Source organism: Protobothrops mucrosquamatus, unplaced genomic scaffold, assembly GCF_001527695.2.
Source record: "Protobothrops mucrosquamatus isolate PMUCROS unplaced genomic scaffold, P.Mucros_1.0 scaffold6, whole genome shotgun sequence".
In the NCBI taxonomy this organism is placed as follows: Eukaryota; Metazoa; Chordata; class Lepidosauria; order Squamata; family Viperidae; genus Protobothrops; species Protobothrops mucrosquamatus.
In genome coordinates, this window is record NW_015386393.1 from 3,099,103 (window position 1) to 3,125,617 (window position 26,515).

Sequence of the window (26,515 nt, forward strand, 5' to 3'; positions counted from 1 at the left end):
ATATGCTATGTCTAGCATTCCCACAGTCTACCAATAAATTTAGCCAATCAAAAAATGAAAAAGGTTGATGTCTTCCTGACATATCCATGCTGACTTCTGAAATTACTTCATTCCAGTCCTTCCAAATTGAATTATTTAGTCTTTCTAGTTATTGAAGTCAGATTGAATTCTCTGTAATCCCCTGCATCCTTTTCTTCTCATTTTGAGCACAAAAACAATATTTGTGAAATTTTATATACTGTTTTTATGGGTATTTTAATATTTTATTGTATATCGCCCAGAGTATCTCTGGAAGGGAGATGGTCAGTTCTTAAGCATGATAAAATAAAATAGATTTGCTGTCCACCAGTTGACTTTACCCATTTTTCAGAATTTCTCAAAAATAATGCATAGAGATTCATAGAGCGCCATGGTGGCCTAGAGGTGAAGACTCTCACCTCCCCACTTGAAAGGTTGAAAGTTCAATCCTAGGCAGAAACAGATGTTTCTCTAACAGGACACAAAGAGAAAATATCTGCTGCAAACTCTGCATAGGCATCAGGAAGGACATCCGGCCAGTAAATATTCAGCTCCAGCTCCATACAGTCACCCTGATCCCACCCAAAGCAAGGGAGTAGGGTCGTGAAAAGAAATAAAAAGCATAGAGGTTCATCTAAATATTTGGAAATTCCTTCGGTACCCTAGATTGCAATTCATTGGACCCTGAAGACTTTATTTCATTCAGGGGTTTCCACACTGTGCAGTCAGAAAAAGTCAAGAAGGCAGGAACAATGGTGCAATGATGCAACAATTTTGTAACTGGCTGACCAACTGCACTCAATGTGTAGTCCTCAATGGCATTTACATGGAATGAAGTATGCAGTGGGGTACTCCAAAGCCTCTGTTTTAGGCCCAGCACTCTTCAACATCTTTGTCAATGATTTGGATGAGGGGATAGATGGGGAACTCATCAAATTTGCAGATGACACCAAGCTGGCAGGAAAAGCCAACACTCCAGAAGATACGCTTAAGATACAGGAGGATCTGGACAGACTTGAACACTGGGCGCTATCTAACAAAATGAAATTCAATTGTGAAAAAAGTAAGGTTCTACATTTAGGCAAGAAAAACCAAATGCCCAGATATAGTAAAGGTGGTACCTGGCTCAATAATAGTAACTGTGAAGAGGAATCTTAGAGTCCTAGTAGACAATGTGTGACCTGGAGCTGCCAAAAAAGCCAATATGGTGCTAGGCTGCATTAACAGAGGGATAGAATCAAGATCACGTGAAGTATTAATACCACTTTATAATGACTTGGTAAGGCCACATTTGGAATACTGCATCCAGTTTTGTTCGTCATGATGTAAAAAAGATGTTGAGATTCTAGAAAGAGTGCAGAGAAAAGCAACAAAGATGATTAGGGGGCTGGAGGCTAAAACATATAAAGAACGGTTGCTGGAATTGGATATGTACAGTTTAATGAAGAGAAGGGCTAGGGGTGACATGATAGCAATGTTCCAATATCTCAGAGGGGCAATCAAGCTATTCTCCAAAGCACCTGAAGGCAGGACAAGAAGCAATGGATGGAAACTAATCAAGGAGAGAAGCACCTAGAACTAAAGAGAAATTTCCTGATACAACAATTAATCAGTGGAACAACTTGTCTTCAGAGTTGTGAATGCTCCAACACTTAAAGTTTTTAAGAAGAGATTGGACAACCATTTGTCTGAAATGGTATAGGGTTTCCTGCCTGAGCAGGGGGGCTGACTAGAGGACCTCCAAGGTCCCTTCTAACTCTGTTATTCTGTTATGATGTAATCAAAGCTCCATCTGTTTCTTATATGCGTCACATCACGATGTCATGACGGCCATTTTCTTTTTCCTTTTTTCCGTATGTCCCGGAATTCATTAAAAGTAATCTTGTATTCCCTGACCATATTTGTATCCATTTCAAGCTTTGTTCTATTCTTTATAGCTGTCTCCTGCTTGGAAAAAATTGGAATGAAATAGGACCTGATTAATTCTGTCTTTTCTTTGTTGTCTATATTTTGTAATATTCATTTTCCTTCTTTTTTAAACCCTTTTCATTGTTCTTAACAACCTTTACCAAATTCAGCTTATTTTAATCATTAGTTCCCCCTCACCTGAATTCTTTCCCACCCCCCTCTTTTTTTTAAAAAAAACTTCTGGTATGTGCCCTGTTCTGTTTTCACATTTTTAACTAAGATTTTTTTAGTTACCTCATTGGCCTCTTTTTCTGTCCTCATTATTTTTTCCATTGGAACTGATTGCAAATGTGCTTTTAGTATCTCCCCTTTCAGGAGCTCCCACCTTTTCTGGACTCCTTTTCCATTAGCTTTCCCCTCTCAAGGAATTCTGCTTACTGCCCTTATTAAGATCTGCTCTTTTGAAAATATATGTTCAGTTATACGTAGCTTTTCTTCCTTTAAAATCAAGAACTCCAGCATTAGAGGCAGTCCACAATTGAGCCCAAAATTTTGGCTGCTCAGTGAGACAATTGTTAAAGCCAATTTTGTCCCATTTTACAACCTTTCTTGCCCCAGCTGTTAAGTGAACCAGTGCAATAGTTCGGTTAGTAACCTGGTTGTTATGTGAATCTGGCTCCCCCATTGACTTTGCTTGTCAGAAGGTCAGAAAAGGTGATTACATGACCCCGGGACACTGCAACTTTTATAAATATAAGTTGTCAAGTGGCTGAATGTTGATTGTATGACAATGGGGATGCCACAATGGTCATAAGTCACTTTTTTCAGTGCTGTTGTAACTTAGAACGGTCACTCAATGGACTGTTGTAAGTCGAGGATTGCCTGTACATGATCACTTTCCTCAACATTCAGCATGAAGGCCAGATCCCCACATGAACCTGAATGTGAACCAATCATGCCTAGAACCTCCCTTGTACCCCATATTGTTGCTTTCCTCTTGTTTCCAGCCGAGGAATGAGATGACGTTAAAATACTGCCACTTACTATATAAGTGATGTTTATTTGATTTTGGTACCCGGATGGTAACCCATCCCTTTCCTATCCTTATAAAACCCAATAAAATATTTAATTAAAAAATACTGCCAAACCCAAAGAAAATAGTGTTGTAGGTTGCATTCTTGGTGCTGAGCTTGCTCCTCTAATCTTGGTTCTCTTCCTGCGGACATTTTGTGACCAGGCTAGGTAACATTGTCAGTGCATAGTGGAGTGACTTTGCTAGGTTTATATGTATATATAAGTTCTGACTGGGGAATTCTGGGAGTTGAAGTCCACAGATCTTAAAGTCACCAAGGTTGAGAAGCACTGCTCTATAGGAAGACCAAGCATAATTTCTTGGAAGGCCTATTTGGCAAAGATTGCGTCTCAGTAAATGTGGGAAAAATGAAACACCCACTTCACTGCATAGTATGAAGAAGGCTCTCTTGGATAAAATGTATTTATTTGTTCATACCAGTGTAAATAAACTGTGGAATTCATTTGCTCAGGATTTCATGATTGGTACCATCTTGGGTAACCTAAGAAGCGATTGAAGAAATTCATGGAAGTTTAATGCTCTAAATGGCTACTAGATATGATGGCTGTATGTCACCACCTCCAGAGAGGCAATATCCTTCTCTGTTCTTATTACTGAGAGCCGGTTGCTTGGGAACATGAGCAGAAGTCTCAACTGCATTTGTGGGTTGATAATGGTCTTCCTGAAAGCACCCTGTTGCGCTCAGTAGGTACAAAATGTAGCACTAGGTAGACTTAATAGACAAAAAAGACTAAGATCTTAGATTTTGGGGTGGAAGGCCTGCATGTTTCTACTTATATAGCTGAACCACAATTCTGTTTTAGGACAATCATACTGGAATCAGAATCATAAGATTGAAAAGGACCTTGAAGATCCAAGGTCCAACCCCAACCCATGGCAGGCTATAAGTAATCCTATCACAGAATTCAAGAAGAGTAAGCATGATCAAGAAGAGCAACTAAGATGATCAAAGGCCTGGAGGCTAAAACATACAAAGAACGGCTGCAGGACTTGGTTTGGCTAGTCTAAAGAAAAGAAGAAATAGGGGAGACATGATAGCAGTATTCCAGTATCTGAGGGGCTACCACAAGGTAGAAGGGGTCAGGCTGTTCACCAGAACACCAGAGGGAAGGAGGAGAAACAATGGTTGGAAACTGATCAAGGAGAGAAGCAACCTGGAATTAAAGAGAAACTTCTTGACAGTGAGACAATCAATCAGCGGAACAGCTTATCCCCAGAAATCGTGGACGCTCCATCACTGGAGATTTTTAAGAAAAGACTAGACAATCACCTGTCCAAGATGGTGTAGGTTCTCCTGCTTGAGCAGGGGGCTGGACTAGAAGACCTCCAGGGTCCCTTCCAGCGCTATTCCATTCTATCTAGATAAAAATCCTTTTGGTGTTCTTATAATATTAAAAAGAGGGGTGATGGAAGTATTCAACAAACGGCAAGAATGCATATATTAAATAAAATTTAACAAGAATCTGGTCTGGAAAATCAAGGGGGAAGCCAGCAGGAAAAGTTGCAAATCATGTCCACATGATGTCTATACCAAAACAATCTGGCAAAATTAGCTCACCTAATGACCAGGGTGCTTAACAATGAATTGCATCACAATTGAAGTTGCGATTGTATGTTGGAAGACTACCTGTATTGGATTGAAAATAATGTGGATTGTTCACATTCTAACAGACAAGATAGAAAGAAAACAAGACAGGAAACCATGCTGCTAATTCCACTCCGGGTCACATGACTTCAAAAGAGATGGGAGGGGGACTTAGAATGGAACAGTCAGCAACATTCTAAGCCAGTGGTGGCAAACCTATGGCATGCGTGCCAGAGGTGGCACTCGGAGCCCTCTCTGTGGGCACATGCACCGTTGCCCCAGCCCCACCTTCTCCCACAGCCCCCTCCTCACCAGCTCCCCAGTAGGAGAGTCGCCCTTGGGCACGGCCCACGCGAAGCAGCGCAGCCAAGGACATGGTAGCTGGGCAGTGGGGATGGGCATGGGCTGAGGGCGTGGCCATGGCGCTGCTGGGCTGCCTGGGTGATCTATGGCGGGCGGTGAAGGTGGTGGGTGACCCAGCGGGCAGGGTGGAGCGGGGGACAGGGGCAGTTTTTGGGCACTCGGTCTCTAAAAGGTTCGCCATCGCTGTTCTAAGCCATTGCCCCATTGTTTCTCCATAGGGATGCACGGAGAGAGTTTTTCAGGATTATTTTTCTCTGCAGTCCCTGGATGGATCCAGCTTTTTCAAACTCGGGACTCATGCCAATACAAAACCCATGATAACACTTAGACTTATATACCGCTTCAAAGTGCTTTACAGCCCTCTCTAAGAAGGTTTACCAAAACAGCATATTGCCCCCAACAATCAGGATCCTTGTTTTACTGACCTTGGAAGTATGGAAGGCCGAGTCCAACCTTGAGCCGGTCAGGATCAAACTCCTGGCTGCAGGTAGAGTTTGCCTGCAATACTGCATTCTAACCACTGCACCAACACGGCTCTTTCAAAAATGGAAAGGAACTCTCTGTGTGGACAGCCCCTCACGGACCAGCCAACCCCAAACTAGGAGAATCTGCTGCTGGAATTGCCACTTCTCCTGGGGCCTGGAAATCTTGTCTTTTTTTTGGGGGGGGGGTATCTACATGGCTAGGACTTTACGAAAAACCCCCACACAATTTCCATTGAAGGGACTCAATGAAAAGTCAGCCCTTGTGTCCAGGTGTGTGTGTGTGTGTGCCTTGCAGGCCCTTTTGGTTTATGCATCAGTGGGAATATCAGACTTCTGGTGATAACTGTGTCTCATCTTCCAGAAGACTAATATTACTGTGGGAGGAGTAGGAGGAGGAGATGAGGAGGACTGAGATGTCCAGTCTCCTCTCTGATAACTGGGCAGGGAGGTGTGGTACCCCATGGATGAATTAAATCAGGGGTAGTCAACCTTGGCTCTTTTATGACTCGTGGACTTCAACTCCCAGAATTCCTGAGCCAGCACAGCTGGCTCAGGAATTCTGGGAGTTGAAGTCCACGAGTCATAAAAGAGCCAAGGTTGACTACCCCTGAATTAAATGATGCAATGGGAGTGTTGATTTCACACAGCTGGTCTCCAGCTCTGAAGACAACTAATGTGCGCACAGGAGGACTTCTGCCAGCACAGAGTGGAAAACTCTAGTTTCAGGTAAGCACCTTAGCCTGACTTCAGTCTGCCTCAGCAGCCTCTCAGTTGGAAGCTCTGAGGTGAGGTCCTCCTTGGGCTCCTTCTGCTGTTTTCAGAGTTATCTGCTGGCAGATGAACAGGCAAAAGACCTGAGGCCCCTTCGCATCATTTTTTTCAACACTCTGGGGAGCTGGAAACAATAAAACCTGTAAGGAGTAAGGAACTTGGCTTCTGATCCCTTTTAAAATAATTACATTTATTTATTGAAGCTATTAGATGGCTTCTCTCTGTGCAATATTTGTAGCAGATTACATTATCATTTATTTGTTCTTTTCCCAATAACATTTTTGTTTTTATTTTACAACAACACTCTTGCAAGGCAGGACAAGGCAGCCCCAAACCATACGTTAGCGTCAAGCCCAAAAGTGGTCCCCCCTACTTTTGCAACTGTTCACACAGCTAACACGAATACTGAATTAACCCATTAACAGTATACTAAGCCATAAATTAACCAACGGGACGGGGTTCACATAGCTTTCCAAACCTCCCCTCCCCTCCCTAAGCCCCGAAGTTAGCACTATCCAAGCCTGGTCGGTTTTACAAACGCAGCCGCAAGGTCTCCATCTGACTTGGCTAATCGTGGAGCGGGAACCCAGCCTGCTCGCATAAATCACCCAGCTAACCCGGGAGACCCAGCACAAGCGCGAACCAGCGGTTAAGACTCGAGCGGAGGCTGCACGGGCCCCCTTCTCCTCGCCTTCCTCCAGCTGGAAGCGGCATTGCCCTTTTAAGAGCCCAGGCGACGGAGACAGGGAGGGGGAGGAGGCCCCTTTCTTGGAACAGCCACGGAAAGCCGAGGAGGTGGGGGGGAGAGCGCGGGGAGGGGAGGGTCTGCCGGAGCCGTCTTCGTTCTTTGGAGGCAGCCCGGAGCCATCGGCGCGGCGCCCAGCCTCCTCAGTCGGGGTGGCGTCCGCAGGCTCCTCGCTCAGTCTAGCTCGGGGGGCGCTCGACGGCGGCGCAATGGGGCTCCAGCGCTGCTGCTGCTGCTGCGGGCGGCGACCCCGATCCCCGGACCACTTCCTCCTCCAGCTCCTCTAACGGCAGGTGCCGCGGCGGGGGCCTCCCCCCCGAGCCATGTACGCCAAGGGCAAGGGCTCCAGCGTGCCCTCCGACGGACAAGCGCGCGAGAAGTAAGTGCTCCGCTTCCCGGCCGCCCCCCGTCGCCTCCTCCTCCCCGGGGACGGGGGCGACGGGGACGCCTCGGGACCCCACCCTTCCGACCTCTCCCGCTCCCAGGCAACTCCGCTTTTCCCTGCTTAAACTTTGAAGCCGGAGTTGGGCGCGCGCGCGCCGCTCCAGCCGCGACCCCTCCCCTGAAAAGCGCGCCCTCCCTCCCTCCCTCGGATTGGGTGCCGGGGGCTCCCCTTGGCGCGAGGGAGCCTGCGGGAGCAGAGGGGGGGGGGGCTCGGCGCTCCCGGTGAGCCCCGTCGGGGGAAAAGTTACGGGAGGGTCTTTCGGAATTTGGGGAGGGGGGTCGCCCAGAACGGAAGAGTTGCTCCGGGTAGAGGCGGAGAAGGGGAAGATCGGAGGCGTCCTCCTTCCCCCGCACACGCAGCCTTCATCCTGGGGGGGGGGGAGAGGTTGGAGACGCGGGGACAACCTCGGGCACGTTGCGCTCTCGCCCGACGTGCGGCAAGAGGACGCGGGCTTGAAGGCGCCCGGCCGGCGGCGTTTGCCTGGAGACCAAGCGCAGCCCACCCGGGGTGGCTTAGGTGGCGGGGGGGGGGCTCGCGGGTGCGAAGTGGGGTGCATCTGAGTGCAGCTTCCCCTCCATCGTCCCCCCCCTCCCCCGCTAGCTTCCTCCCTGCATCGTTCGGTTGTTTGCTCCAGGCACACGTGGGCGGCTGGTGTCTCTTCCTGTCTTCGACAGACCCTTTCTTCCCCCCCCCCTCCAAATCTTCCTGCGATCGGGGGAGGACGAGCGTGACAAGTGGAGTTTACCAACCCCCCCCACCCCGAAATGGAACCGCCGTGTCTCTGCTTGTATGCGCTGGAATGAGGACGCTGAATACCTTGGGGGGGGGGGGTTGACCTCAGTATTCCTCAGCGCTGATGTTTGCTTGCTGGAGCCGCGGAGGTTATGAAATACGCGTTGGGGGGGGCTACTCAAGGGGGGGGAGAGGGGAATATACGGGAGGGGGGGAATCAGACCTCAATGGGTAGGATTAAAACATGCCTACCAAAGTAATTTACAGAGGAGGGGTCCCTACAGTCCAGAGGCTGGCGTTGCAGAACTGCTCTCCCCCCGCCCCCCCCCCCGCAGAGGGCTTTCCATTCCCTGATTTTGGACTACGCAGGCATGCATACATGAGGTCTCTGCAATGCTCCCTTCTGGTTAAGAGATGAGGTGTGGAACTCAAGGCCACGAGAGACACAGCAAGCTGCTCCTAGCCACTGGACATGTTGAGGGTTTTTCAAGCACAGACTTCTATTGTTATGCCCACATATGGCTCAAAGTTCTGGTCTACGCTACCTGTGAATTAGGAACATTGACATTAAAACATCTGGAGATACCTGTTGGGAACAAGCTGGCTCAAGATATCAGAGAGCTATCCATTTTGGACTACAGTATTTATTTTCTTCAGTGACCATTCACAAATTCTAAGATCTATGGAACAGAGAAGATTCTCTTTTTATGATATCTGTTTATGGTAGACAGATGCCATAGTAGTACATAATACTACATAAATATAAAAAATAAAGTCCTTGGATAATTTGCTGGGAGGCCTGCAAATCTCGTTTTGCCTCTTTCCTGGCCATTCTCCTTTGGTTTAACAGCTGTTTGGCCAAAAAAACATTTGGTCAGGGAATGCTTTTTTCCCCCACTGTTTCCTCTCCATGCCCTGAACAAGCTTCAGCTAATTAGTTCCTTCTTGTTGAGGTGCAGTTTAAAACTACAAGAACAGCAGCAAGAGAGAAAGTTGGCAATTGTGATGGCGGCAGCTGGGCAGGGGCTGTGGAAACATATCGCAAATGTGGGGTCTAATAAGGTAAACTCATCATATCTGGGCTGCAGAAAGCTGGATGACCACTCGATAGCAGCAAAATATAAAGAATTTTCTGTTTCTCATTTCTCATGTCCGGTGGACATCTGGATTTTTGCATCCCACATAATGGTAGAACAGGAGCTTTTAAGGAAAGCAAAAGGGCTGTTGCTCTGTGGCCAGGGAAAAAAAAATGAGACTAGAGAGAGGTTCCATAGCAGCTAGTAAGACTGTGCAATACATCATATTCAGTTGTACAAAGGTGCAATGGAGCACACACAGTCAGAAATGTAACCCCTCTCTGCTGCTCTTTAAAGCAGCCATGTCTTTTCCCCAAACCGTGGAATAGCTGCAGAGGGTGCAATCCTAGGGGGGGGGGAAATCAGATTGCTTTAAATAGCTACACATAGGTGCTGTGGTTGTATTCCTGCATGGTCTGATCAGGCATCTTTCCTGAATTATTTCCACTGCACAGCTCTAGTAGCTACGCTAATCTATAAGGGTATGTGTGAGATGAAAATACAGTATTTTCAGAAGGTTTTTAAAAATATTTCCCTCTAGAAATTTCCTATAAGGTAGTCCATTCAACTTAGTTCATATAATGAGGATGGGAGGGCTGATTCCGAGAACTGCTTTAGTGAATTCCAAGATACTACGGTATAGTCTTAACTTACAACCACAGCTAGGACCAGAATTTCCGTTGTCGAGCAAAGGCTTTTGTTAGTGAGTTGTGCCCAGTTTTACGACTTGTTTTGCTATGTTTGTTAAATGAATCACTGCAGATAAGTGAATCACACAGTCATTAAGCAAATCTGGCTTCCCTCGTTGACTTTACTTGTCAGAGGCTGGCTGGGAAGATTGCAAATAGCAGTTACCATTGCTATTTGCTGCAACCCTGTAAATATATGCCAATTGACAAGCACCTGAAAATTGATCACATGACCCTGGGGATGCTGCAGTGGTTGTAAGTGTGAGTACAGATGGTAAGTCACTTTTTTCCAGTGCCGTTGTCTTTCTTCAAACAGTTGCTAAACAAATTGTTTAGTAAGTTGAGGACTACCTGCATTCTGTTTTGGAAGTGAATCTCCAGATATTTAGGTGCTTTGAAGTGGATGTGAGGCAACTGGTAACATATAAACTATGCTTTAGGCTTGTGCAAAATGGTTGTCCTAGAATTCCAGATGGTAGACCCCACTTTCCTAACCTCATGCCTTTTAAGTTATGTTGAATTTGGATTCCCATTCTGACCAAGGTTATGGGTACTAGAAGTCCAGCATTTCTGGCAAGCATCAGGTTGAGGAATTCAGTGGCCAGTTTTGCATAGACCAACTGGATAATACCCTTCCCCCTGGAATCCGGTAGACCCGCACATTTTTAGCTTCCAGAAAGCCATAAAGGGCCAAGATTTCCCCTAGGCAGAGTTGAAACCTGAGGATTGCATGGATTGGAGAGGTTGGGCCAGGGGCCTGGTTTTCTTATTTTTGGTTTTTGTTGTTATTATTGTGAGCAGCCCAGAGTTGTGTTTTACAAGATGGATGGCCATATAAATCTTTTAAATAAATAAATAAACGCAAGTGTCCCAGCAGGGGTTAATACCACAGTGTTTAGTTGATCATCTGCCTGTATCTAGATTTTATGGCTCTTTTTTTTTTGCCTGGCTAAAATCATTTTCTTGGCAAAGAGAGGAGTTTTGCTCAGTAGGAAGAGCACATTTTTTTTTTTTATCTGCAGGAATTCCAGGTCCAGTCTGTGATATCTCCAGGAATTAATATCTTAGATAGCTGCTACTGGCAAAACACAGCTTTGAAATGCTGTGCCCTCCAACTGTTTCAGGCACCTAGTAAGTTTCCACGTTTTGTGGTTTGAGCACAGAAAGCCCCAACATCAGAACCATCAGTTCCATTTAAATGGTTCTTGAGTTCAATGGTTGGGAAAAAACCCTGAGCTCAAGGAGAGTCCCTGATTATTTAGATAAAGTGCAGGCAAGATGGAGCAGTGGGTTGACTACTGTATGTGATACTTCAGCGTCATTTATTGTGAATACTGTATTTAAAAAATATCAAAGAACACCGACTTATTATAATAGAATTATTCTTTGGATTTATGTTCTGCCTTTTTGCTAGGTGCTCAAGGCAATGCATGTGGGGTTTTCCCTATAACCATAAACCTGTGGGGTAGGTTGGGCTGAGAGAGAGCGATTGGCCTAACGTTCCACTGTGAGCTTCCATAGGTGAAAGTGGATTAGAACATTGTATTTCTCAACGTTGTCAGCTTGAAGATCTATGGACTTCAGCTCCCGGAATTTATCAGTCATCATGCTGGCTAGGAAGTTCTGGAAGTTGAAGTCCACACAGCTGCCAAGATTGATAAACATTGTTCTTGTCAATCACTTCAACATCTGCACTACAGATCCTCTTGTATGGAGGATTCCAAGGAAAGAAGGAGATATACAAAAACCCTGTCAAGCGTAGAAAGTCAGGAGTCCAGACAGTTCAAATGAATATATAGATTTATTGTATGCTAAAGCCCTCTAGAAGAATCTGACAATCGAAGCAAATTGGTGGTACATAAGAGCTAATGGGATTCAAGATGGGTTGGACTTAGATCTTTTGTGGGCATGAAGGGATTCAAGACTGAGGACATGTTTGACCCCTCCCTTGGGCTCAGCCTGGTCATCTCCTACACACCCTTTCTATGCACAGATAGTCAGAACAGTATAGTGGTCATGTTGTTCAGATAGGACTAGAGCAGGGGTCTTCAAACTTGGCCCTTTTATGACTTGTGGACTTCAACTCCCAGAATTCCTCAGCCCAGCGTGCCTGGCTGAGGAATTCTGGGAGTTGAAGTCCACAAGTCATAAAAGGGCCAGGTTTGAAGACCCCTGGACTAAAGGAATCAATTCGTGCCCAGTGTCTACCGAAGAGCTGCACTGGATGAGAGATGAGAAATTTGAAAAGGTAGTTCTTAATTTATGACCACAACTGGAACAAGAACTTCAGTCGCTACTAACTGATGCGGTTGTTAATTGTGTTGTACCTAATTTTATGACATTTTTGCCATGCTCATTAAGTGAATTTGGTTTTTCCATTGACTTGCTTGATAGGAGCCTCCTGGGAAGGTTGTAAATGGTAATCACATCATCCAGAGAGGCAGCAAATGTCATAAATACATGGCAGTTACCAAGTGCCTGGATTTTGATCATGTGACTGCAGGTATTGTAATGGTTTTAAGTGCGAGAAAGAGTCATAAGTTACTTTTTTCAGACAGTCATTAAATGAATGGTCATAAGTTGAGGACTACCTGAATTTTAAAAAGTGTCAAGAAAACACTGAAAGTACAAAAGGAAGAAAGAAATCTCCACTCTAGTTTGAGTATAAACATTTTTTTTAAAATCACTGCCGCATTTTGTAATACCTATATTGGACTAGCTATTTAAGCAAAAATAAATAAAATAGCTAGTATTTTTGAATTCTGTCCCCAGGAGCTGGGACAGAATTCAAAAATACTACGGGTTTATTTCATGCTACCTATGTACAAGAATGTGGTCAAGGCAAATCAATACTAGACGAGTCATCAGAATTCACGAGGGCTCGGCTGGATTTAGGTCTCTTGCTGGAGCATAGCAACTCCAAATTGATGACACATTTGATCCCACCCTCAAGCTCAGCCTGGTCATCTCCTACAGATACAGATAGTTCTCGACTTACTTCATTTAGTGACCATTCAAAGTTACAATGGCACTGAAAAAGTGACTTATGACCATTTTTCACACTTAGGACCATTGGCAGCATCCCCATGGTCACATGATCAAAATTCAGACACTTGGCAACTGGTTCATATTTATGACAGTTGCGGTGCTTGGGGTCATGTGATCAGCTTTTGCGACCTGATTAGCAAAGCCAGTGGGGAAATCCAGATTCACTTAACAACCGTGAACAACCTCATGTTACTAATTTAACCAATGCAATGATTCATTTAGCAACTGTGGCAAGAAAAGCCATAAAATGGGGGCAAAACTCGCTTAACAAATGTTTCCCTTAGCAACCTAAATTTTGGGCTCAGTTGTGGTCGAGGGTTACCTGTATACAATTTTAAACAACTGTATTAAATGCTTTGAGAATGCCTATATGAGAATGAAAAAAAGACAAGATGGTTGCACATTAAAACAGGGTGGGGCTGTGTTTGCATTGTCACAACTACCATCTTGATTTTTTGGCACACGTACCCCTCAGACCCCATTCCTCCTGTTTAAAAAGACATTTTTTTATAAATGGAGGTGATCTATTAGGAACTAAAAACATGGCAACCAAATATGAGTCAAACAGTTCTTAACAGAATGAGTCTCCAAGGCTCTTGACTGCAGCGTTAATTCTTCAGCCCGTGTTCCTTCCTTCACACATGTTTAAATATCATTGATTCACAAGAAGAAGAAGAAGGACTTTGGTGCCCTTCACAGAATTGCTGGGGGGAAAACATTAGAGAAGAGGCTGCTATCGAATTACTTTTTGCTCTGGAAGGAAAGCTGGGGTATAAATCTAACAAGTCATAGGTTTAGATTTGCAGCTATAGATTTCTGGAAAGAGGCCCATTCCCAAGTAGAAATGATGCTATTGTGGGGGGAAAAGGAGGTTGTGCTTTCCTTTTATGGCACAGGGCCAAGTCTGCTCTGGAGGGGCTACTGACTTAAAAGAAGGTGGGGGACTCACCTGTTTGAGATGGGCCTTGAGGACAAAGCTAAACAGTTTTGGGAACAGGGGAAACCGTGCCTGTTTTTCCCACAGCAGTAGAATTTGGACAGTGGTGGAGAGATGCAAGTAGCACTCTGCAGCACAGGAGCGCCAAACACAGAGCCTGTCTGCGGCTCTTTGAAACAGCTGCATCTTTGGCTCTGCAGCTGCTGTGCAATCCTGGGATAGGTGTGGCTATTTTTTAAGGAATTGCAGGCAGGTACCTGTCCCTGCTCCTGCATGCTCCAGAGCTTTGTTTGTGGTTGAATCCAAAGGACTCCCCTGCTTTTCATATGCAACTGCCAGACATTTCAAGGCAGTTTGAAGGAATGCAGTGCAGTGCAATGCAAGGGAAAATTAATGTACAGAATTTATCAGTTTCAACAGGTATTAATAGCCGCTATCCTAATCCTAGTCTGCAGTATAGATTTTACAGGCCAGATGTTCCCCTATCAAGATTTCTTGATAAATACTTGCTTTACCTTCATTATTATTTTTTTTAAATAGGAAGCTAGCTTAGTACTTACCAATAATTGCATCAATGTTTTTAGGCCCAAAAAGATCCCCAAGACAGAAAATAAAATTGGTGAGTGGCTGCAGTCTGGTGGATTCCCCCCCCCCCCCCAATATGCCTACTTGCTCAAAAAAAGGACAGAGTGAGGCAGTTTGTCTTCAGGTAAATGAATATTTCATGCTTTGCTATGCGCATCCTGTCAGCTATTTTGTGCAAGTGCCCAGAATTCCAAATGTATCCACTGGCCCCAAAAGATTGGGGGGGCCTCTGACTTGGAGGGGATTTAATGTTAGATTTAGATACATTTATGGAGGGAGAAGAAAACTTTTTAGAAGCTTTTGGCTAGGATTGATGCATGGAACCTCCCTGTTCAGAAGCATTCTATCTCTGAATGTAAGTGATGGGCTGCTCCCGCTGTGCCACATACTTGGGCTTCATGAAATTATCTGATCTGGTGGCTCAGTGTGAGAAGCGAAATATCGACTGCATGATGCAGTATGTACATTTGATATGATGGACAAGGCAGGTATTGACTAGAATTCCTACAAAGCACACTAAGCTGGGTTGTCAATCATTTTGCAATAGGTATTTACGATAGGTATGTGTATATATTTTGCAACACACGCATATATTATTATGACCCCTGCTGTACTATTTAAAACTTTTAGCAATCAGTAATTTCAAAATGGTTCGCTTTATTCTATATCATCAGGAAAGAGAAAGTGATGTCAGAAAAAAAAGGGGAGCAAAGAGAAATGTCAAAAATGTAGTCTCCTCCCACTGCTACCTCTGGCTCCACCTTCTTTGTGGAAGAACCACCCTCCCCTGACAAATTACTCCCAAAAGAATACTTTCTATATCAGTATTTATCAAACTCGGCAACTTGTAAGATGTTTGGTCTTCAACTCCCAGAATTCCCCAGCCAGCATGGCTTACTGGGGTATTCTGGGAATTGAAGTCCAGAGTTGCCAGGTTTGAAAAACACTGTTCCAAATCAACACACATCAAGGGGGCCAGAACACTTTTTTTTTCCCTTGGGAGCTTTAGCAGCTGCAATGAAAACTCATCGGCTTTGTTCTGACTGTTTATTACTCTGAAATCTGATTTGATTTATGTGGCCACCCATGTCACCCTAGCGATTCTAGCAGCATTTAAAGTCAAAATACAAACAACTCCATGCATCCATACAACTCAAGAACTTCATGGGCTGCAAGAAACAATCTGTACTCATGCCTAGCAACTCTTTCTGGCCTTCAAGGCTTTGCAAAAAGCTGGCTGGGTTGGACCACCTCCAGTCTTTGGGGGTGGGGGTGTTCCAAAGGGCAGGAAAGGCATGCATCCTGGGCCCAGAGGGGTGACCTCCTTGATCAAGAGGACTCTCAGCATGCCTCTCCTGATAGAGCCAATCGGCTAGGTCAGGGGTAGGCAACCTTGGCTTTTTTATGACTCGTGGACTTCAACTCCCAGAATTCCTGAGCCAGCATGGCTGGCTCAGGAATTCTGGGAGTTGAAGTCCACGAGTCATAAAAGAGCCAAGGTTGCCTACCCCTGGGCTAGGTGGGACAACCCGCTGTGCCTCTAAAATAGGTAAATTTAGGTGAACCAGCTACCCTTAGCATGTTGTTTGGCTACAACTGCTATGTCTCTAACTGATCTGGTTAGTGTGTTGTTTGAATGCTACAAACCTGTCTCTAGTGCTGAAGGTCTTGACTAGTACAGGTAGTCGTTGAGCACAGTTGGGACCAGAATTTCTGTTGCTACGCAAAGTGGTTGTTAGGTGACTCCTGATTTTATGACCTTTGTTGCCATACTTAAGAGAAACCCTGCAGTTGTTAAGTGAATTGTGCGATCATTAAGTGAATCCGGCTTCCCCTTTTGCAGGGGTGTCAAACTGCCGGCCCGCGGGCCAGATGCATCATAAAGAAACCGCGCCCACCCAATTGCTGCCAATGGAAAAAAAGTCACAATACGTCGTGACATGTCATGTGACGTTACAAGTTTGACACCCCGGCCCTATTGACTTTGCTTGTCAGAAGCCAGCTGGGAAGGTCACAAATGGTGATCACATGACTTTGGGATGCTGCAACCATTGTAAAAAATGCTGGCTGCCAAGCACCTGAATTTTGATCATGTGACCATAGGGATGCTCTTAACGGTTGTAAGTGTGAGAACTGGTTGTAAGTCAGTTTTTTCAGTGCTTTGAACAGTTGCTAAACAAACGCTTGTAAATTGAAGACTACCCGTGGTCCTTAATGGCCTTATCCTACATACCTTTTATCCAGTTCCCTTTTTCAGAACACCAACTACTTTGTTGCTTGGAAGCCACTTTAGTATAGTATTGTATTTAAAAGTGCCAGACCAGAAGCCAGGAGACTTGAATTCTAGTTCTGCTTTAGGCACAAAGTGACTTGAGATCAATCATCCTCTCTCAATCCTAGCAACAAGGCAGCAACACTGAAATCTTGGCAAGAAAACTGCATGGATTCATCCAGGTAGTTGCCTGTAATGACTGACTCAGAGGGACATAGAAAAAATAGTTATCATTATAGTGCCTATACACAGGGTACAGGACCTTAGGCTGACCTTAGATTAGCTCACAGGGATAACTTTGATGGCGACTGCATGATTGAAGCCAGAGCAATAGCACTTAGACTTACAGTATATACCTCTCCATAGTGCTTTACAGCAATCTCTGAATTCTTTGGTAGACACTGGGCATCTTGCCCCCAACAATCTGGGTCCTCATTTCACTGACCTCGGAAGGATGGAAAGCTGAGTCAACCTTGAGCCGGTCAGGATCGAATCCCTGGTGTGTGGGCAGAGTTAGCCTGCAGTACTGCATTCTAACCACTGCGCCACCATGACTCATATCCCTTTTATATATATCAATAAAAGGGGCAGAACTTCCACTATACAGCTGCAGCCATCATAATTTTTGTCCCCATCCCCAGAGACACTCCTGGGAAGTCACCTGCTGAGCTTTTGTGAGATGACTGAAGTATCCAAGGGCTGTCCCAGAGATATTGGGAATGGCCATCTTGAACACCATCTCAAGTCTGTTTAGCAGCAGGTTCTTAGTTGAGTTTCCTTTTGGGTAAAGTGTAAAAATAAATGGGGGTAGCTCATTTGAAGCTAGAGCCATGGAGGGAGGTAGAGGGAGGGAGTTTAGTGGCACGGGCTTCCTACAATCACAACAGACAAGTAAAGGAAATAGAGAGGCTAAGACGGGAGTTTTCTCCTTGGGGCTTTTGATCACACAGTCGCAGCCACTATTTTGACTTCACTGGGACACCTGTAGCGCCAGACTCCAATGGCCAATTTCATCCTTTAGCTATGTATTGTGTGATAAGAGTGTGGAAGAAAAATGTCTGCTCTCTCCTTCTCCAGTCTGACACAGATTTGATTATCTCTGTAATTTCTCTGCTTCCTGAAGCTTTTGTATCACAGGTTTCTCTAACTCTATAATTTCTCCTAGATAAGGGTTTCTCAACCTGGGCAATTTTAAGACGTCTGGACTTCAAATCCCAGAATTCCCAGCATGGCTGACTGAGGAATTCTGGGATTATGGGTCTTAAAGTTGCCAGGGCTGGGAAACCTTGTCCTAGATCAGGGGTGTCAAACTTGCAACATCACATGACGTGTCGCGATGTATTGTGACTTTTTTGCCATTGCCGGTAATGGGGTGGGCGCGGTTTCGATATGATGCATCTGGCCCACGGGCCGGCAGTTTGACGCCCCTGTCCTAGATCATCTTGATGTCAGGATGAGGCTACAAAGGAAAAATAATTAAGTTAAAAAGGATCATTAATGAACCAGTACAAAGAAAGAAGAAGTCGTAGCACATATAAATACATATGTAATCATATGGAGAAATACAACTACTTTAAATATATATAGTTTCCCTGACCAAAATGACTGTTATTCAAACAAAGGTAATCTACTATGGATAATAAATGATTACCAGATTTGGATGAATTTGTCCTTAGAATATTTCAAAGATCTTTATTTTTCACCTAAAACAATTTTCCATACCTTTATATAATACTCATCTTAAGGAAATGCTACTTTTTCTGATGTTTTACACTATCAAGCTTGGCAGACAATATAGGAACTGAATCATTTCTTATACTGAATTTATATGTGCTAGAAAAAAATAATAATTGAACAGCAGGAATCATTACGAATGATTGGTGATTTTCCCAATTTCTTCAAAAACTTTCAACTACAAGGACTAACTAATTAGACATTGCTACCAAAAATAGTAATATGTGCCAATTTGTTTATAATCCAACCAGTGCAATCTGGAAATATTACAGTTAATGTTGAAAAGCTGTGCAAAGTGTAATACCACCTATAGATTATCTTTTGGTCAATTCTTAATGAATTGCTGAAATAGATTTAAAATAAATTAATGCCCCTAAGTGTTGCAGTGAGTTTCTGGAAGTTCAAAAACCAGCATTTCTCCCAAAATATGTTTACATGTTCAAGAGAACCTGTTGTGTTTAATATAAGTATTTGATATAACATTAATGAGACACAAGTGAAGTAAGTATATACCATGCTTCAGGCTATTCTTGGTTTTAATTGAAGACACCTGGATACTTTACAAAAGATTGATTGGGCTTGATTCATTTGAAACCAGGTTGGTACTTGTGGCAATTTTTTTTTTTGCAAAATATATTTAGAATTTGCTGGGTTTCCATCTATAATTAAATCTCTAATTCTATATAATCCTCCTTATTCCTATTGCTTATGCTGTGCAAATTTATCCTTGTGCTTAAAAAAAGAATATTGGAAAATGGTAGGAAAGGTGTTAGTAGCAGACTAGAGTGGCCCCAGTGCAGATTATTCAGATGCTTAAATGTAAATGCAGATGTCAGAATCCACATGCAAATATAATACAAGAAGTGGGTCAGATAGGAAGCCATCAAGGGCTATCTGCATTTAATGCATAGAGCCACAAATTTGTCAAAGGTACTTCAGTATGATGTGTGAACTCAGAATGTTGCTATAATTGAGCCAAGATGATACGAGCATTGAAAGAAATAGAGAGCTACTGTGGTTACTTGCTACTAAAGCTGGCACTCTGTTTACTCAGACGATGTACCTTTGATTTCAACACTGGCCAATGTAGATGAGCCAAATTGCTTTATCTCTCACCTGCAAGTTTCCTAAAAGCCCTGGTTTGTTGGAGTTTAGCTGCAAGATTAATGGAGCTTGATCTGATCTTGCAAAATAATCCAAAACCGATCATGGAGCGGACAATGCTGTTAATTCTTTGCTACCAATGCATCTTCAAGGACCTTTCTAATCTCTCCAGTGCTGAGGGAGGCCTTTTAGTTTATTTGTACTTATATATCGAACTCTGGACTGCTCCCAATCAACAATTAAAACAATATTGATAATAAAACAACACAATACCTTATTAAATCTATTAAAACCATATTAAAACCCAGATGCGCTGGGCAGGCCACGTTGTAAGGATGCCAGACCACCGCATCCCTAAACAGCTCTTCTATGGTGAGCTGTCTCAAGGAAAGCGATCGCACGGGGGACAAAAGAAGCGATACAAAGACACGCTGAAAGCATCTCTCAAATCCCTGGATATCGACACCATCTCTTGGGAATTTTTGGCGCATGATCGACCGACATGGCGTACCCTGGTTTACCAGGGTTGCCAGACATATGAACACAGAAGGACAATCTTGGGACAAGAGAAGCAAGCACTCCGTAAAGCCAGAGCTGCAAATGCTGAAGCAATAGTGTCCACATTTCTCTGTTCAGTATGTGGTAGAACATTCCGTGCTAACATCGGTCTCATCAGCCATCTACGGACACACCGCTGATGGCCCATAATCCATAAGATGTCAAGGTCTTCATCGAAATCGATGGACGAACAACAAATCTATTAAAACCATAAACATTTTAAAACTGGCACCAAAGTTAAACTTCCATCATACGGTTCCTCATTAAATCCCTCACCCACCTTTTTCTATGCAGCATTTGGGGGGAAACACAATTTTTCAATGCTTTTCGGAAGGCTAGGATGATGGAGACCTCCCAAATGTCAGGGGGAAGAATAATCCACAGGGCAGGAGCTGTCATGAAAAAGGCTCCCACCAGATGGAAATATTTAGGGAAGCATGCCCACCCTGTGTTAGTAGGACAAATAGATGTCCTTAGGGAAAACTACTCAAGAATTAAAATTGCCTGGCCCTGCGCCATATAGGGCTTTAGAGGTAATAGCACTTGAATTGCACCCAGAAAAAAACTGGAAGCCGGTGCAGCTCGCCCGATATAGGTGTTACATGGGTCAACTTGGACATACGTCACTGGGCTGAGGAGGAGTTCCTAAATATTTACAATCAGTTCATTCTTTTGACTGCCAGTCATAACAAATAAGATAAAACTTGCATAGAAGTGGCCAAACACATATAAAATACATTAAAATGTACAAAAAATCAATAAGTACATCAAAACAGTGTTATTACAGCAAATATGTTCTTAAATAAGTAAAATATTTGAATTTCTTTTTTCCCTTCCAGGTTGGCACTGTATGTATACGAATATCTCCTTCATGTTGGGGCTCAGAAATCTGCACAGACCTTCCTCTCAGAGGTAAGAATGGGAACCAAAGTTTGGGGGAGGTGAGCAGAGGGGTGAATATCCATTGACGCACCTCACTTCAGATTTGATCATTGTAGATTGGATACATTTTTTAAAAAAACTGGAGGTTCGACGGAGAGGATTTAATAAATGACAAAATAATACAAAGTTTGGAGGTGCTTCTTTCAAGGCAAAATTTGTCGTTTTTTAAAAAAAAATATTTTTCAACACAGACCAGGGGTCATCATACTCTAATGTGATCTGTAGTAATTAAAGTAAAATTTTAAATTTCCCTTGAGTAGTTTTCTTAGCAGCGTTAATGAAATGATTTGACACTGCCTTCTTTGGGAATGTTGCTTTGGCATTCCAGTTTAGCTCTCAGTGTTATATCTCCTGGTGGTCTCCCATCCATTTCTAAGTAAGTCAAAGCATTAATTGTCAAGGTGTTGAGACAGGTGTGGCCAATTAGTGGGCCATTTTAAACATACGTTTCTGTTTTCTTATTTTCTCCTAGATACGTATTTTTATTCAAGGAATTCCTTTGTGCCTTCAAAGCATCCCTTGGGGATGGGGGAAAGACAAATCTGAATAAAATGTTAAAATCGAAATGTATAATTGAAAGGTACCAGATGACAGAGCTGTGTAAAATGAATTGTTCTTCTGTTTGCTCCATTTTATCTTTCTGATTCAAATCTCTCAGAAGCATAGTTCGCACTATTACTACTGCAAAATCTTAATAACACTGAATTTGCAATCCAAAGACCAATCCCCTTGAGGAAAGAACAAATTCGCAAATAAGTTGGGAGAAAAAAAATATTCCTTGGGAATCTTAATGCAGTTATAGCTTAATAATGTCGTTAGTGATTCAAATGAAAGAATTCTCCAAGGGCAGAAGTCTGATCTGGTACCTCCACACCCACACTCTCACGAACCAGATGCCAGAGTTTATCATTTCAAAGAACAGAATAGCTTTGTTGGATCAAGCCAATGTCCGTTTTAGTCCTGCAGTGTGTTTCCCATAAGAGGCCAACTTGATGCATCTTCAGTGCTCCTACGCAGAAGATGGAGACATATTTCTTGTACTGTAGGGGCTTTTTTTGCAGGAGTTTAGAGACATGCTTGCCTCCAGCTTGGAGGGAACATTGAGTGATTAAGACCAATAGCTCTTGAAGGGTCTGTCCTCCCTTAGTTTATTCAGCCCAAGTTGATCTTCAGTCTTCTAGGTTACTGTCCATCACTCCGTCTTAGAATACAGATAGTTCTCGGATTACAACCATTTGTTTGAGGACCATTCAAAGTCACGGTGGCACTAAAAAAAAGTGATTTATGACCGCTCCTCACACTTACGACCGTCGCATCATTCCCACAATTGCATAATCAAAATTTGTGGGCTTGGCAACCGGCATGTATTTTCAACGGTTGCAGCCTCCCAGGGTTATGTGATCACTGTTGGAACCTTCCCAGCCAGCTTCCCACAAGCAGACTCAGTAGGGGAAGCTGGATTCACTTAACAACTGCATAATTTATCTAACTGCAATGATTCACTTAGCAACTGGGCAAAAAAAAAGTCGTGCAATTGAGTGCGATTCACTTAATCATCGCCTTGCTTAGCTACAGAAATTCTGGTCCCAATTGTGGTTGTAAGTTGAGGACGACCTGTAATAAATTTCATTCCTTCCTACTGCCAGGTAGGTCACAGTGTCCTGGATTAGTTGGATGGAAGACTGCAGGAAATTCCATTGCTGAAAACTACGTCTCTATGTTTTTTTTTAAAGCCAGAAGATGGCAATCAAGGGCAAATTACTTCCATGTTGATGCCAAAATGTCACATGAATATGTGTATGAGGCTGGTAGGAGTTGGGCTGTACTCGAAAGAGGCTTACTTAATTTTTTTTGCTACTATTCTAAACCTTGTTGGGACTTCCCAAGAAGCCATCATCTTGAAGTCTTAGCCCTGCTTCTGCAATTAATGCTTTTCAATGGGGCCAAAAGTGTTTTCCTGCTGATTTTCATTTATACTTGGTGTCCGATATATCTCGCTGCAGTGCCCAACAGTAGTCAGCCAGAATTGATGGATTCTAGTTCCCTTGATACTGTTTTTCCATTGTGGCAATGTCCTGGTGAAACGTTTCACCTTTGTTCATCATTGATTGAACTAGACTTTTGGGAAGAAATTTCAAGTGTGAATGTAGGAAAGGAATACAGTGTACTGCATACTGTAAGAAGCTTGTCACCAGCTGAACGTATCCCAAAGAAACTTTTTCACGAGGCAACTGGACTTTCTTGTTTTTCTTTGAAGATGTTTTGCTTCTCATCCAAGAAGCTTCTTCAGCTCTGACTGGATGGTGCGGAATGGAAAGATTTATACTCCTTGCAGACAGCTGGTCATTTGCATTCTTTTAGAGAGTCATAGAGTGGCTTATCTGCGTCTTCAGGGTCACCTGAGTAATGCAAATGGGTGTGGAGCCTTCTTGGAACTGTTGAAAGGACTGTGTTGTAGGCTGGAGATAGATGATGTCGGATCCCTCCCCCTCTGTTAAGAGAGGGCTGTTCAATTTTGTCCTAGATACAGATTCAGCAATCCATCTGCATTTAAAAGACAAAGGACACTCTTTTGAAGACAGCAAAGTCCACTTTTTGAAGAGAGGACCACTAGTTTGAAAGAGGGGTCAAAGAGACCATCTGTGTCAAAACTGAACAGCCCTCTTTCAACAGAAGAAGAAAGTCCAGTTGCCTCATGAAAAAGCATCTTTGGGATAATTATCGCCTGGATGACTGAGAATCTCCATAGACGTTCAGCTGAATGTAGTTTGGTATTTTGTTGCCAAGAAAATTCTCAACTACATCCTTAAATGCTTTCCAGGTGATTTTCTCTGGTCCCACTGACTAACATATCATTGAACTGCTTGTCATTGATGATGTATCTCATCTGTGGTCCAACAAAAATGCCTTCCTAAATCTTGGCATGTTATTCTTGGAAACATCGGTCTCAAATAACAGAAACCTTCACCTTCCTTGTTTATGGCTTTCACAAAATTTTTCGTCAGTCTGAACTTTATTGAAGAGGGGGCAAAAATATCTTTGTCAAGTCAATAAGTGGCAAGATGTTCCAGGGGGCAGATGCAACAGCAGAGATGACCCTTCTCCTGGACCCTGCCAGCCAGAGCAATCAGGCTGACAGGGCCTGTGGAATGCCTCCTCTGCTGGTACAGATGGGACGGGCCAATCCCAATGGGATGAGATGATCCATCAAATAGCCTGGGGGCTTGTCCAGGTATTTGGTATATCTGAGCTATATTCCAAGCAGCAGAACCACTACTTTTAGATCTCCACAGATATTCCAATTGCACTTGGTGTACTGGATGTGCTTCAACAGCAGTTCCATATTTTCATACGTTTCTTTCATGTGTGCAGCATAGTCAACTGGTACTAAAGGGTGTACAAGGCCATTGTGTAAAAAGAGAAAATTTACATAAAATGCTACCTTGATCATTGAAATTACAGATTATTTTTGTGATTAGCCACCTAAAATCTATAAGATAGACCCAACAGTGTTCAGGAAGCAAAATGTTTGTGGTCCAGTGGAGCTCTGGGTGTTGTAGTTCTGCCACTTTTGGAAGTGCTAAATTGGGGAAAGCTGGTCTTACCTATTTAATTGGTACTTTATTGCTTCTCCCCAGATCCGGTGGGAAAAGAACATTACCCTGGGAGAACCACCTGGCTTCCTTCACTCCTGGTGGTGGTAAGTAGCATCCACAGTGTTCTCAATGGGATGGTGGGTGGAATGCGTTGTCTAGATCAATGTTTTAGTACCTTGTAACTTCAGGATGTGTAGACATCAACTCCCTAGCCAGTAGGGAGAATAACCAGTAACAAATTTTATCAGCTGGCTAAGGAATTCCGAGACACAAAGTCCACACATCTTAGAGTTGCCAAAGTTAAGAAAGGTTAGTCTAGAAGATGGATATTCCTTTGATTATTCAGTGTCAGTCTTTCCAAATATGATACTCTATGGGTGTCTGGACATCACCTACCACAATCCCTAGCCAAAACTGTTTGGAGAGCACAGATTTGGGAAAGCAGGTCTGTGAACATAGGGAGCTATTTCCTATCAGTTTAGCTTATCAAATTTATTACTGGCTATTCTGAATGATGGCGATTTTCCAGGATCTTGGACCAGAGAGGATTTTTCCATTACACACTGGTTGAGATCTTTTTAAGGGGATATGCTGTCAGATATTGAGCTCTGAAACTTTTTCAGATGAAGAATCAGTGTACTGAACAAGTTTACTTTCCTCTTTGATAACACCATTGATATTTGAGAACAAGGTTTCCAGTTGAAGGTACAGCCATGAATGAATCAAGGCCAACAGACATTCATCATATCCTGCTTGTCAGAATGTGCTGTTGGTCCTCACTTACCGGTAATAACCTCAGTTGGGATCGGTAACTCCACTGCTAAATGTCACAGTTGTTAAGTGAACTATCACGTGACTGAGTCAGACTTACAGCATTATTTCGGTTGCAACCATTAAGCAAATAAATGGTGAGTCATTAAGAACAATATCATGTGACCAGCTTCCCCATTGATTTTTGTGTGTTGGAAGCCAGCAGTGAAGCTCACAATTGGCAATCATGTGATTGTGGGATACTACAGCTGACGTAAAATGCACACTGTTGTGAAGCTCCCAGGTGATGACCATGCGACTGTGGGGACATTGTGACAACTGTAATTGTGAGGACTGGGCGCAAACTCACTTTTTCATCACTGTCATAATGTTGAACAGTTGCTAAACAAGGCAATTGGTAAGAGAGGACTACCTATATTCTCAGCTGGGCTCAAGAGCCGATTTGGTATACTGTTAAGGTGTTAGACTACAAACCAGGACACTGAATTCTAGTTCTTGCTTAGGCAGGAAAGCCAGCTGGATGACTTTGGGCCAATTGTTCCCTCTCAGCCTCACAGTTGGTTGTTGTGGGGAAGACAGGAGGTAGAAGTATTAAGTATGATGTTGCCATGAGCTGACCAAATTAAAAATAAATAATAATAAAGAGGAAAGCAAAGGGAGGGAAGGAAGGAAGGATGGATCAGCATACTGAGAGTATCTGCAATTCTTCAAAAAGCAAAAATGGAGCAGGTTTTAATTTACTAGTCTTTAATGCAGTTTGAAACAGAGCATGTGGAAAAACTTGAGAAGTTGTGACGATGGCAGAAGAGATGGCATCAAGGTGCCAAATTTCATATAACATAGGTAGCCACTGGAATCTCTCTGTACATAATAGATAGATATACACATTCAGGCCTACCACACCCATCCTTATTTCTCCTGCCTTCTGCAGGAGTTTGCTGGCAGGAAAAATAGGGTGGAGACAGTTCCCGGAAGGTAGGGAATTTTGGATACCCTTGGAAGAAGCATTGACTGGGGAAGGGTGTGCGTGTGCATGTCTGTTTGTCTGTCTTGTCTGT

The 26,515-nt window shown here is 43.5% G+C and overlaps 1 protein-coding gene across 1 annotated transcript in view; it reads left to right on the plus strand.

The window, feature by feature from the left end:
* The first annotated feature begins 7,291 nt into the window (after positions 1-7,291).
* SSBP4 (single stranded DNA binding protein 4) overlaps positions 7,292-26,515 on the plus strand; it is a 50,692-nt gene continuing 31,468 nt past the window's right edge. The window contains exons 1-3 of the mRNA XM_015810056.1: positions 7,292-7,347; positions 20,988-21,060; positions 24,729-24,790. Of these exons, the coding sequence (XP_015665542.1) occupies positions 7,292-7,347; positions 20,988-21,060; positions 24,729-24,790 (191 nt within the window). The remainder of the gene's footprint in view (positions 7,348-20,987; positions 21,061-24,728; positions 24,791-26,515) is intronic.